Source organism: Humulus lupulus, chromosome 4 (assembly GCF_963169125.1).
Source record: "Humulus lupulus chromosome 4, drHumLupu1.1, whole genome shotgun sequence".
In the NCBI taxonomy this organism is placed as follows: Eukaryota; Viridiplantae; Streptophyta; class Magnoliopsida; order Rosales; family Cannabaceae; genus Humulus; species Humulus lupulus.
This window is the reverse complement of record NC_084796.1, coordinates 101,792,269-101,806,304: the sequence shown is the minus strand read 5'-3', so window position 1 is coordinate 101,806,304 and position 14,036 is coordinate 101,792,269. Positions and strand designations below refer to the sequence as shown.

The following is a 14,036-nucleotide window of genomic DNA, read 5'->3' as shown; positions in this document are numbered from 1 at the left end:
CTTTAGAATATCAAGTAACTTTTGGACTGAACCTTTATCTTTAATGAAGAATATCGTATCATCTGCAAATTGTAAATGACTTACCGAAACCTTTTCCCTCCCCACAAGAAAACCATTATACAAAGAGGAGTCAATAGCTTTGTCTACCATCCTACCAAGTACATCCACTAGCAAAATGAATAGAAGAGGTGATAACGGGTCCCCTTGCCTTAGCCCCCTTTCCCCGCAGATCTTACCTCTCGGTCTTCCATTTATAAAAATAGAGTAGGATGCTGAGGATACACAGCCTTTTATCCACTTCCTCCATTTATGGCCAAATCCTTTCTTTGCTAGTACCATGTCTAGAAATTCCCAATCAACATAGTCATAAGCTTTCTCAAAGTCTATTTTGAAAACTATACCACTTAGTCCTTTGCTTCTATATTCCTCCACCGCCTCGTTTGCCACCAAGACCGAATCTAATATCTGCCTATTTTCCACAAAAGCAGACTGAGTTTCAGAAATAGTGTCCTCCAATACCCCTCGAAGCCTGATAGCCAATACTTTGGAAATTATCTTGTACAAGCTTGTAGTTAGGCTTATCGGCCTATAATCCTTAATCTTACAACTATTCAGTTTTTTGGGAATAAGGCAAATGTATGTCTCGTTCAAATTCCTTTGGATAATACCATCTTCTGAAAAACTTGTAAACGCCCTCATCAGATCCCCTTTTAAAATATCCCAATTCCTCTGGTATACTGCCATTGAGAAGCCATCTGGACCTGGTGCTTTGTCCCCATCACATTCGAACACTGCCTTTTTCACTTCCTCTTCTTCAAACGGTCTTTCCAGATGTGCAACGAGGAAGTCCGGGACTGCCTTCCACTCAATACCCTCGATTCCGATCACTTCTCGGTGTCCTGATCTATACAGCTTTTTATTAAGTTTATTAATATAAAGCAAACTGCAAACAAATTGTGGAACATGAAGAACATTATAAGGAGATATATTGTGACCAAGTTCTATGGTTCCTGTGCCAACAAGTTGGGATAGAGATCCATTAGCAATTTTTACCTTGATATTCCTAGGACTAAACTATAGAAATTTAATTGGAAGTTATACTCGTGCGACATATCTCAGAGCAAGTCAAGAAGTTCTTGGAGGAAAAAAAACTGATGTGATATTTAATTAAATAATCGAATAATGAATTACAACTCTCTAGAATCCTTATATAAGATTGATAGGACTGGCCTTATTAAAATAGGATTGAAAGACAGAACGATTCCTAATTTGAAATAGAATCTTAGGATAAATAACTCTAAGGAGTAATTTTAAAATAATCCTAAAATAATCGCATAATTTCTAAATTACCCTTTTGTCTAACATCATTAAATGCCAATTCAGAATTACAGATGGATTACTCTTATTTCGTAACAGCCTCATGTTTTTTATGGGATTTTTTCATAAATATATGTTTTTTTATGATTATTTTTAGAGAAATTGGTGGAAATAGACCCCATTTATAGTGCATTTTGCACAATAACTTACTTTCAAAACATTTTAGCTAAATGGTCTCTTTTATTAATGAATTTTTTGTATTACCCATCTTACCCTTAAAATAAAATAATAATAAATTAAAATTAAAAACTCTAAACTATCATCTTCCTCCTCTCACCCATCCACCCACACCCATCCACAACCACCCACTATCATCCCCCGCCACCATCGCCACCACCACCACCGGCGACCACCAGCCCCTACCGCCGGCGAACACTGCTCATCACCGGCTGCCACCATTTCTCCACAAATCTGGTCACCACTCATTCAAAATGTTGGTTTATAAAGCTTTTTTTTATTTTTATAAAATATGAGATTTTTTATATTGTTTTTGTAGATTTAAAATGCAAAATGATTGTTTTAGTATGTTGAAAGTATAAGTAAGAATTTAGGTTTATTTCTGGAGTTTTATGGAGGTTAAACCTTGAAAATCTGAAAAAATTAATGGTGGTTTCGGTTATTTTCAAGATAGAAAAATCCAGATTTTTTTGACAGCTTGTCTAATTTTTCGACAAAGAGTCTAAATTTTAGACTAGTTGTCTAAATTTTAGACCAGTAGTCGTATTTTTTCGACCACCTGTCTAAATTTTAGACAGGTGGTCGAAAATTTAGACAGGTGGTCGAAAAAATACGACTACTGGTCTAAAATTTAGACTCCTTGTTGAAAAATTAGACAAGCTGTCAAAAAATTCTGGATTTTTCAATCTCGAAAATAACCGAAACCACCATTAATTTTTTCAGATTTTCAAGGTTTAACCTCCATAAAACTCAAGAAATAAACCTAAATTCTTACTTATACTTTCAACATACTAAAACAATCCTTTTGCATTTTAAATCTACAAAAACAATATAAAAAATCTCATATTTTATAAAAATAAAAAAAGCTTTATAAACCAATATTTTGAATGAGTGGTGGCCGGATTTGTGGAGAAATGGTGGCAGCCGGTGATGAGCGGTGTTCGCCGGCGGTAGGGGGCGGTGGTCGCCGGTGGTGGTGGTGGTGGTGGCGGTGGGGGATGATAGTGGGTAGTTGTGGATGGGTGTGGGTGGATGGGTGAGAGGAAGAAGATGATAGTTATTATTAGGATTTTTGTTTTTAATTTATTATTATTTTATTTTAAGGGTAAAATGGGTAATATAAAAAATTCATTAATAAAAGAGGCTATTTAGCTAAAAACTATTGAAACTAGGCCATAGTGCAAATTGCACTATAAAAATAGGCCATTTTGCCAAGGACCCCTTATTTTTATCATTTATAGGGTCTTTTATTTATTTATTTTTCTTTCAAAAATACAATTTTTATTAACTTTTTTTTTCTTTTCAAAAACAAGTTTTGGCCATGAAAATTGATGCCACCGGAACAAATTTGTTGATGTTCAACTTTTCCAGTAAAGGGTTGTTGTACGTTAGTTGATTTGGTTGATGTTCACTTATTCTAGTAAAAAGTTGAGAGTTGATGACCAAAACCAGTCATTTTCAATATCCAGCTGGGTCAGTTCAAACTGGTCGGAGCCCCACAAAAACCATAGGAAAAATCCTGTTGTAAAATCTCATTTCAACATCGCTTTTCAACCCATAAATATTTTAAATACGATTTCTTAATGGATTTCATCATTTCTTTGGATTAAAATCCTCTTAAAATGAAATTTTGATTTTAAAAATGCTGCTGAATCTCCTGCCTGCACACACCCTGCCTGCGCACATCGAAGCAATCTGCCGAAGCCCCACCTGCACACGCGGAAGCTGTCTTTGAAATCCTGCGTGTACACCATAAAAATGAAATAATAAAGTTTTAAACATATGAATGAAATAATTTTCATTGCACCATATAAATGATATTTTTATATAAAAAACCGTATGGGGTATTAATATTCCAAATATGATCAACTGATAACAAAACGTAATTAATTTGAAATATCTGGATAGGATAATGCCCAATTTGGCTTCTTCTACAGTCCTTTTGTTTGTTTTGTTGGGCCTTTGGTCCTCTTAGATTTGTACTTGATTTTCTATTATACATTTTGTTTGGAAAGTTCACAATGCTAATTGTTGATTGTTTTCTGCAGGGATATCCTGGAAAGTTCTATTGTCCAAGGATGAATAGTATGAATAAACCAGCGTATGCTGCAATATGCACACATTCTCCTACAAAACCAGTTCTAATATTTGTTTCATCTCGTCGACAGACAAGACTTACTGCCTTGGACCTCATTCAGGTGAGACTCATTACAAAAAAGGCCTGTTAAGCATTCCATCACCCATACCAATTACTTTTGTTTGTGATTGAAGTTTGCAGCTTCGGATGAGCAATCCAGGCAGTTTCTTAGTATGGCCGAAGAAGCACTGCAGATGGTACTATCACAGGTTACTGATCAGAATATGCGACACACCTTACAATTTGGAATTGGATTACACCATGCTGGTCTAAATGATAAAGATAGATCTCTAGTTGAGGAGTTGTTTGCAAACAATAAGATTCAGGCATTTCTCTGCCACCTGAAGTTTTGTTTTGATCATCTTTTAGACTTTTACCATTATTATGTGCTGTCTCACTTTACACTAATCTGGCATGAGCATTGTAGGTTTTAATTTGTACCAGCACTTTGGCCTGGGGTGTAAATCTTCCAGCACATCTGGTTATTATTAAGGTTGGCAAATTTCCTACAATTGCATACTTACTAGAAAGCAGAAAGCTCAACAATTATTTTTAATATTTATTTTCATGCGGATTCAGAAATTTTGGATGCACTAGATAGAGTTTCAAAATTCTTGATGCAGAATAGTCTCAAGCTTTGTGGAAAGATTGTCCCTTTTTATCCTGATTTATATAGAACATGCTCACATCTCTGTAATACTTACTTTTTCGTTACCCAAATATATCTTTTGCTTGTTTGTCTGACCTTTTCGTGTTTTTTCTTTTTTGGAATCAAAACACCACTACTTGTATTACTAAAGAAAAGAATAATACTAATGGTAGAAAGCTGTACAAAAAGATTGTATCACCCATCATACAGAGAAAACATAAAACAACAAAAAGAAAGTTCAGAAGTCACAACAACGTTACAAGAAAACCTGCCAATCTCTCCATAAATCAGAGAAAGGCACATCTCTAAACTCACATTGAACACCCAAATTTTTTTAGAAAAGAGACAAAGGCCTTTGTCTTAGACTGACCTCCTCTCAAATATATTGAGAGCCCTCACATATGGCAAAGGAAAACCGTGGTAACACAAGCCAAGAAAAACCAACCAACAAGACACCAAACAAAAACATTTAAACAAACAAGACACCAAACCAACCACAATAAAACCCCAAAGCCCGCAACACTAGAGCCAAAATTACTCCAGTCCCTACAAAGATCCAAAAAAGGAACCCCTCAAAACATTTAGATCTATACACCCAAGTTGCAACCCAAAACTTGATCTTATTCCAAATAGTCTCCATCGAGCTAAAGGCATCTTCAAATATTCTACTATTTCTTTCAAGCCAAATAACCCAAAGAGTTGCCAGCAAGGTGCTCCGCCACAAACGAGACACTCTCTTAACTCCCTCTAAACGGCACAGAAACAATTGAGAACAAGATGAGGGCATACACTAGGAGACCCCAAACTCAACAAGCACCTTACCCCCACACCTCCCTAGCAAAATGACACTCCAGGAATAAATGTCTAGCTAACTCCCCTGCACTCTTATAGCAAACACACCAATTAGGTGATAAACAATGATAAGGTCTCCTCTGCAAGTTATCATGCACATTTAATCTATTAGTGGAGATCAGCCAACCAAACACTTTTGAAGGGGAAGCACTCTTCCAGACCCAGATGAGCGTAACTCAGCCTCCAAAAGGCTGACTTACAAGAGAACAACTCACTAGAGTCTGGAAGCCACACCCTCCTGTCCTCCAAAATCGCTGGCAAAGCAAGATGCTCTAACAAATGAAGTAACTGAGCAAGGAAAGAAAACTCTCTATCAAACAAATTCTTCCTGAACTGCAGGTCCCAACCAAGGCCTCCTAAACTCTCCTCACCCCCAAAGACAACAAAATCCTTGATCAAATAGTTCTTAGCCTTGGACAGCAGAAATAATCAGAAAATTGAGACTTTAAAGGAGTATCATCGATCCAAACATCCTCCCAATAGGGAATCTTATCCCCTCTCCCCACCTTGAACCTGACCAACTGACTATAGTCCTCATACAAGGACGAAATATCTTTTCAAGGACCACGAACAGACAACCTCACCCCTATACTTGTATCCCAAAAGCATCCATCCACCCCATACCTGCTCTTCACCACCCTATGCCACAAAGCCCTGCTTTCCAAAGGGAACCTCTACAACCATTTCATGAGAAACGCCTTGTTCCTCAAATCCAAATTACCAATACCAAGACCACCATGACCTCGCAATTTACAAACTTCCCACCAAGAGACTAGGTGGTCGAAACCTGACTTATTCGCACCTTCCCACAGAAAATCCCGCATCAATTTCTCCATAATCCTCACTACACCCTTAGGAATGTGAAAAAGCGACATATTATACACTAGAATAGAAGATGGAGTCGACTGAATGAGAGTCAACCTTCCACCCTTGGACAGGAAACCACGCTTCCACCCATCCAAACGTTTGGCGCATCTCGAAGCAACGGGCTCCCAAAATATCTTTCACTTCCTCCTTGTCGGCTTCAGACTCGATATCCAAATCCTCATCTTCAAAACTGCAAGATTCAGATTGATCATCTACCAAAGGAAAAATAAAGTGTTCCTCGTCCAATTCTTGTTCAGTAAACTTCAAACCCTCTCTCTGTCCTTCCAAGAGAAACGTACTTTCTGCGTTTGTACATTTTTGGCTTTCGAGAGTACACTTTCAGACTTGTATCCGCATCTTCTCATTCCGACCCTTCCTTACCCGAATTTTGAAGTAAAACACAACGTTTCTTGGAGGCTAGGCAATCGAGTTATCCTAGAAATTAATTTTTCCTTGGATAAAGCCCTCACGATCCTTAGGCCTAACAGCCCGAATAAAATTCTGAACAGGGCCATGAAGAACTCGGCCATTCCCATTCCCATGAAGGCCCAATTTCTTTCCCATCAGACTTGGATTGAAGAGAGCCCCTAAATAGAGAGAATCTAATTTAAATGAACAAAGCCCATTCTCCAATTTCAAGGCCCAGGGAAAATTACTACAAGATAAAATAATATGATATTTCAATTTAGGGAATGTGGGCATTTTTAAATGACTGACTTCGACACACGTGCCATCCCCTTTTTCTTGTTGACAAGTCTACCAACAGACGTTTAAAAATATTCTTTAAGGAATTACATAAATCACGAAATTCTATCCCTTTAGATCAGAGAATGCGACCCTAAATCACGCACGACTTGCTTCTCCTTCCTTCTAGGGGTGTTCATTGGTCGGTTTGGGCGGATTTTTGTCAAACCCAAACTTATAATCGGGTTGGTATTTTTCAACCCATAATCCACTCAATTAAAAAAAAATTGAAGTTTAACCCAACCATCAGTTTGGGAGGGTTAACCTGCCCAAACCGTCGAAATTTTAAAAAAAAAAAAATTCTAAGAAAATCATTTTTCAGTAATTTTTTTTCTTACTTTCTCTATTTTTAGTTTGTATTTGTAACTAAAATAATTGTTACTTTAAAATATATGGTTATTTTATAAAAAAAATTAATTTGAATTTAATTTTATATATGTATAATTACTAATTAAATAAATATAAATTAAAAAAAAAAAGCAGACAAATCCTTAATTAGGCGGATTAGGTTACATTGGGTGGATTGCCAAAAATTTCAACCTGCCCAATATAATAATTGGGCGGTTTGAAATAAAAGTCAAGTTTTTTGGGTTGCATTTTTTGTGGGTTTTTCCGGGTTGGTTTGGGCGGGTTGCAAATTTTTTTTGCACAACCCTACTTCCTTCCACCCCTGACCACCATCACTGCCTTGGCCTCTGCATCTCCATCCACTGCCCCTGTGTCGCTTGTCGGTCCTGCTGCCTCTGCTCTGCCTGTCGGCCTCGCCATCCCTGCTTTGCGTATCAGCCCCCCACCATCGATTGGAGCCGAGCCAACTTTACATAGCAAGATCTTGTACTATTAGAGATCCTACCTTCCCAGGCCTGACAGCAAAACAATCTCAGAGACAGAAAAACACCCTCATACGTTAGCGAGATACAGCTTGGGATGAATCTTTTTTCCATGCAACTTTGATTTTAGCCACACATATGCTTCCTTTCAAGTGTTTTCTTGTCTACTTCCATTAACCCTTCGCAAAGAGAGCCTATAACGTTAAACACATGGGAATTCCAAATATTCAAAGAGATTCCTTCAATACCAACCCATTCGTTGTTGCACGATATTTTCCCGTCCCAAGTTTGATTCCCCCAATTCCATTTAACAAAAGAAACAGATGTGACTGCCGGGATAGCCATCGATCAAATAGAAATCAAGGACTCAAGATCTTTCTCATTGGAGCACCAAATAATTACTCTATCGTCGGAAAAACTAGAAAACCTTAGCTTTTTCCCCAACTCTCTCTGTGTCCCGATTTGAACAGCTCTCCAAGGGACTCGACAATCCTTCCTGAGCATCAAAACAGTGTACCTCCAATCAGTGATCTCATTCGAGGTAACCACTTCATCTCCTCCTAAGGCTGCGTCATTCTTTGGATTTCCGATCTCTGGTTTCTGTTGAACAATGGAGGCCCAAGAGGCCTCATTTTCCCCCTTCCTTCCATTCGCCCTTGGTGGGATAAAATCCTTCTCAACTAGTCAATTCAAACATCCCGCCAAATCCTTCCATCCCTTGGCTTGTCCCTCCTCGGGAACTATAATCGATCTAAAATCACTATCTCTCAAGGCTGTTAATTTCATAAAAATGCCTCTACCATTCTGAAAAGATTCCAAAATCAGCCTTAAAGAATTGTTCCTGAAAGTCCTTCTGCAATTCACTCTTTGAAATTTCGGAGATCGAACCAACCATTCTACCTCTTCTAATAGCCAAACTGCTGCATCTAGAGAGATTGCAATCTCATATCCCAACAACCTCGTTCTGTCGCATATACGAACCGACCCTCCATCTCTGGGAAAAGTCAACATGAACACCTTGTGTGCAGTTCTAAAACTCCAATAGTGATAACCTCTATCAGAGTAGGCATGGAATGAATCAGACTTTTGTCCAAATCCAGTAGGGAAATAGACATGTTTCTTCCCATAACCAGTGGTGTTATGGTGCACTCTCAATCTAGACATGAGAGAGGGAGAGACAACTAATCAAACAAAAGAGAAGAAAGAACCACATTGAACACCCAAATTAGCTACACAGTATGTCATTTTATCCCATAAAGCTTCTGCACTACCTTCTACCCCTTCAAACATTCTTTTATTTCTTTCCAACCAAATTGCCCACCAGACAGCCGCAAACCCTGTCCTCCATGACAGTTATTTTAGCTTTGTTTCCTTACAGAAACTGGATAATGAACTATTCACATCTTTTGGGCATGCATCGCTGGTTGTTGAAGGAATTTAAGAATCTAGATCTTATTTCCCTAGTGAAAACACAATGCAGGAAAATAAGTGAAGAATCTTCACCATTATATTTGCATAGAACACACCACCCGGGGGAAATTGAAACATTAGGCTTCCGTGGCTGAATAGTGTCATGAACGCTTGATGATTTAAGAACAACAAAAGAAAAATAAAAAGATCCCTTGACCATCTTTTTCTTCTATTTTTGCCTAAACAAATTTTACATTTCCATTATTCTCCATGTCCTCGTATGGAAATTATTTTTAGATATTGACCATGAATCTTTCTGGGGTACACTTATCAAGACTACCCACCTTCTTTTTGTATTCCTATTTCAGTTATATTTTTTTTTTCAAATAATTAGAAGAAATAGCAAATTTATTAGGAAAAAAGTACAAAGAACAGAGTGAGCTTCTTGTTTTCATTTAACATGTTCACTCACATTAGAAGATTGGTCACTTCATTTGGTCTAACTGTTGGTGTATTGTGGGAGCATGCCAAATAATTATCGACTAGCTAATATGTTAAATATCTTTGCAAGCCTATTTCTCTTGATGACCACTTAAAATGCATCTATAATGCTATTATTTAGCACTGTTCATGAAATACGATGTTTCTCCCTGATGAATAAAAATTTATTTATTTATTTTTGTAGGGAACAGAATATTATGATGGAAAAACAAAGAGATATGTTGATTTCCCAATCACAGATATCTTGCAAATGATGGGTCGTGCAGGCCGTCCACAATATGATCAGCATGGGAAAGCAGTTATTCTTGTTCATGAACCAAAAAAGAGCTTCTATAAGAAGGTGAAGCTAAAGTCTTGAAGTATATTATATTACAAATGCTCTTGCATACTTTCAAGTTCCCAACTACAAAAGGTCTCCATATTGATGCAGAAATAACTCATAATTTTATGATTTGCAGTTTTTATATGAACCATTTCCGGTTGAGAGTAGTCTGAAGGAGCAGCTGCATGATCACATGACTGCAGAAATAGTTTCTGGAACAATTTGCCATAGAGAGGATGCTGTTCATTATCTTACTTGGACTTACTTATTCCGAAGACTGGTATGAATTTGGGATGAATAGTTGCAATGAAAGAAACATAGGGACAGTTGCAAAACCATGTCCTAGAAATAGGCTTCCAAAATTAGAGGTCATGGCAAGAGTGGTTTACATATTAAACTTTTACCATTTTGACATTCAAAACGCTAAAGATTTATTAGAAATACTTCCATGTTATGGAACTCCAGAAGTCAGCGCTTCTTTGAAGGGAATGTGTGAAAAGCAATAAGTTTTATTTTTTTTATTTTTTTAGTTTGCATATGAAAAACAATAAATTTATTATGACAGAACTATATAATCTCATGAGTCTATGCTTCTCTTCTGATTATGCGAGCAGTACATAATCTCATTTCTTAAAATGCTTTGTTACAGATGATTAATCCTGCTTACTATGGTTTGGAGACCAGGGAACCTGAAATTTTAAGTTCTTACATGTCGAGGTATAATAGATTAATTTATTAACTATTTCTCACTCATGGAATCTTGTTTGTTCCATCTGTTATTTAATTGATTAACTACTCTCCTTCGGTAGGTTAGTGCAAACAACATTTGAGGATCTGGAAGACAGTGGATGCATCAAGATCAATGAAGACAGTGTGGAGCCAATGATGCTGGGTTCAATAGCATCTCAATATTACCTGAGTTACATGACTGTATCAATGTTTGGATCGAACATAGGTCCAGATACGTCTCTTGAAGTAATATGCAGTTCCTAAAGATCTCGTGGTAATAACAAATTATGGAAAACTGCAACCTTAGATATTTTCTTTGCTGTAGGTGTTTTTACTTATTCTTTCTGGCGCGTCTGAATACAATGAGCTTCCTGTGCGGCATAATGAGGTGACTATATTTAATTTGTCATTGTTATGTGTTTCTCATTTTCATTTAGTTGATAATCAGAAGCATGTGTTGTCAAACTAATTACAGATATACGCAAATTAGTTATATTCTCATACTCTATATGACTGAAGGAATGAAACCAGTACTAAAATCATGAAAACTAAACTTATACAAGGAACTAATGTTAATATAAAACATATGCTGAATAATTTTCCTATATATTTTTTGTTAAGGATTACAAATAATACAGCTGTATACAATAACTAGGATTGACGAAATTAATTTCATGTAGTTTTCTGAGTTTGCAATGAATCATATTTCTTTATTTCAATCGTAAAAATATATAGAAAAGTCGGATACAAATTCCCCTAGAATATCTCATAAAAATTAGGGTCTAGATAATATCTACACCTGTCAGAATTACAATATCACAAAAATAGGAAAATAATTCCTAAGAATCATATATATAGCTATATATACGATATACACAAGCCTAGGTTGATATTCTACACTCCCCCTCAAGCTAAGCGATATATGTTTTCCAATCCAAGTATAGTACTTAGCTTGGTGAGATTGGGGCAAAACAGTGCTCTAGTTAGAATGTCTGCTGCTTGTTGTCCGGAAGGAACATAGGTGAGTGTAATAGTCTTGCTTTCAATTTTTTCATTTATGAAGTGTTTATCACTCTCCACATGCTTAGTTCGATCATGGTGGATTGGATTTTTGGCAATTGCAATTGCAGACTGATTGTCACACATGATCTTGATGGAATCTGATGTTTCAATCCTTAGTTTGTTCATCAGCCGTTGCCAACTAAATTCCTTCACAAATGCCTAAGACTACACCTGTCAGATTTACAATATCACAAAAATAGGAAAATAATCCTTAAGACTCAGATATATAGCTATATATACGATATACACAAGTCTAGGTTGATATTCTACATTTCATAAATGTGATTATCCGCCGGCAGTTAGTTTGGAGAATGGTTGGTGTGAATTTTGGTTGACGTTTTGAATTTTTGAAGCAGTGAAAAGTTATTGGCTCCAAATACTCCGTACACTGAGATGATGATATTATTTTTAGTAGTCTGATTTTGTCTCCGTACGATTATTTGTTTAGAGAACAAGATAACACTATATATATGTATATATATATTTATCTTACAGTTACGTTATCCATGCTAGCTTGATAGAGCCCATATAGTAATATCATATACGTAGTAAAATGGTATATGTGACAGTCAGAATCCTGTGACCCGTAGAGGGAAAGACCGGATAAAAGTTGTGCAATCCCACATCACCTGGGGAAGGTCAAGTGTGATGATTCTAAGACTATGTAGGTATGAGACTACATAGTTGAAGAGGGCTTAAGTGGATTGATGGGTAATACCTATGCCAACAAGATGCATCTTTTTTTTGGTAGCTCATCTCTTGAGAACTCCAAAGTTAAGCGTGCTTGATATGGAGTAGTCTCATGATGGGTGACCTGGGAAGTTTTTCCAATAAGCGTGCAAGTGAGGACAAAGTACGCTGGAAAGACTCGTGTTGATTTATAAGGCCAGTCGTCATTCCAGGAAGCAACCATAGTGACATGATATCTTTCCAATAAAGAAACCAAGCTGAATTATTAGAAAGTTACTATAATTAGATTATTTAGTTTTAGGCTAATTGTTTTACCCTAGAATATCTATAATTAATCTAGAATATTTGGTATTAAATACCAGATTTTTTTATGCATGTACAGTGCCTATTTAAAGGCCTAATTCTCTATCAATAAAGATTATATAAAAGGCTAGTTCTCCACATGGTATCAGAGATTTCCCTCTAAACTAGAAACTTCGAAGCCTCCATTTTTTCTCTCAGCCTTTGTCTCTTTCCTTATGGCCACTCTAAACAAAATCTCTTCTGATTGGTAGCCTCGCTCCTCTGCTTGTGCCCCTTTGGAAGGTCAACCTTTCATTACCGCTCCATCTGAGTCTTTCCCATTCACTCCAACTCAGGTCACCCAACTCCTTCAGTTGCTTAATACCTCCAAGAATGCTACTGCATTTGCTCCACCATCCTCTTCACATCTAGGTACTTCCACTGCCTTCAATGTTCAAAACTTTTCTTGGATTGTGGATTCTGGGGCCTCGGATCACATGACTGGTCAGTCCCATCAGTTTACCACACACTCCTTGTCCTGGTACTCAAAAAATTAAGATTGTTGATGGTTCCCTCTCCTCTGTGGCTGGTAAAGGGTCTATATATTTATCTTCCTCTATTACTATGATGTCCTTCATGTCCCAAATCTATCATGTAATCTGCTTTGTCAATAAAGTCACTCGAGATCAGCAATGTTTTGCCGCTTTCTCACCACTTTGTTGTACTTTTCAAGATACGTATTCGGGGAAGACGATTGGGAGTGCAAAGACATGTAGTGGGTTGTATTACATTGATCTGATTCCTCCTGCTCAAGTAAATTAATTTTTTGTTTCTGGTTGTATTGCTTCTCGTAATAATGATATTATGCAGTGACATTATAGGCTAGGACATTCTAGTTTTTCCTATTTAAAATATCTTTCCTAAGTTGTTTCAAAATAAAAATTTGAGCTAAGTGTGACATTTGTCAGTTTGCTAAACATACACATGCCATTTTTCGTTCTGTACCTTACAATTCAACACAGTCTTTTACTCTTATTTATAGTGATATATGGGGACCATCTAGAATCACCAATGCCACATATACTAGATGGTTCATCACATTCATTGATGACCACACACGTGTTAGCTAAGTTTTGCTTCTTAAACAAAAATCTAATGCTGCCATGACATTTAGAAACTTTCATTCTATGATCAAAAATCAGTTCAATGTTAATCTTTAAGTATTGCACATAGATAATGACCCTGAATATTTTAATTCCATCTTAGGTGATTGTCTTCTATCTCATGACATCATTCATAAGAGTTCGTGTAGGCACACCCCAGCTAAATGGGATTGTCGAACGCAAAATTACACCTGTTGGAGGTTGCTAGGGCCTTAATGTTTGCCACATCTGTCTCTAAGTATTT

At 36.9% G+C, this 14,036-nt stretch overlaps 1 protein-coding gene across 5 annotated transcripts in view; it reads left to right on the top strand.

Moving 5' to 3' along the window:
- The window catches only part of LOC133830675 (DExH-box ATP-dependent RNA helicase DExH14), a 108,431-nt gene that overhangs the window by 71,845 nt on the left and 22,550 nt on the right, over positions 1–14,036 (top strand). For all 5 annotated transcript variants that reach the window (XM_062260701.1, XM_062260703.1, XM_062260702.1 and 2 more), the window contains 8 exons: positions 3,603–3,752; positions 3,826–4,017; positions 4,119–4,184; positions 9,729–9,884; positions 10,003–10,146; positions 10,516–10,583; positions 10,676–10,841; positions 10,921–10,983. In XM_062260701.1, the coding sequence (XP_062116685.1) occupies positions 3,603–3,752; positions 3,826–4,017; positions 4,119–4,184; positions 9,729–9,884; positions 10,003–10,146; positions 10,516–10,583; positions 10,676–10,841; positions 10,921–10,983 (1,005 nt within the window). The remainder of the gene's footprint in view (positions 1–3,602; positions 3,753–3,825; positions 4,018–4,118; positions 4,185–9,728; positions 9,885–10,002; positions 10,147–10,515; positions 10,584–10,675; positions 10,842–10,920; positions 10,984–14,036) is intronic.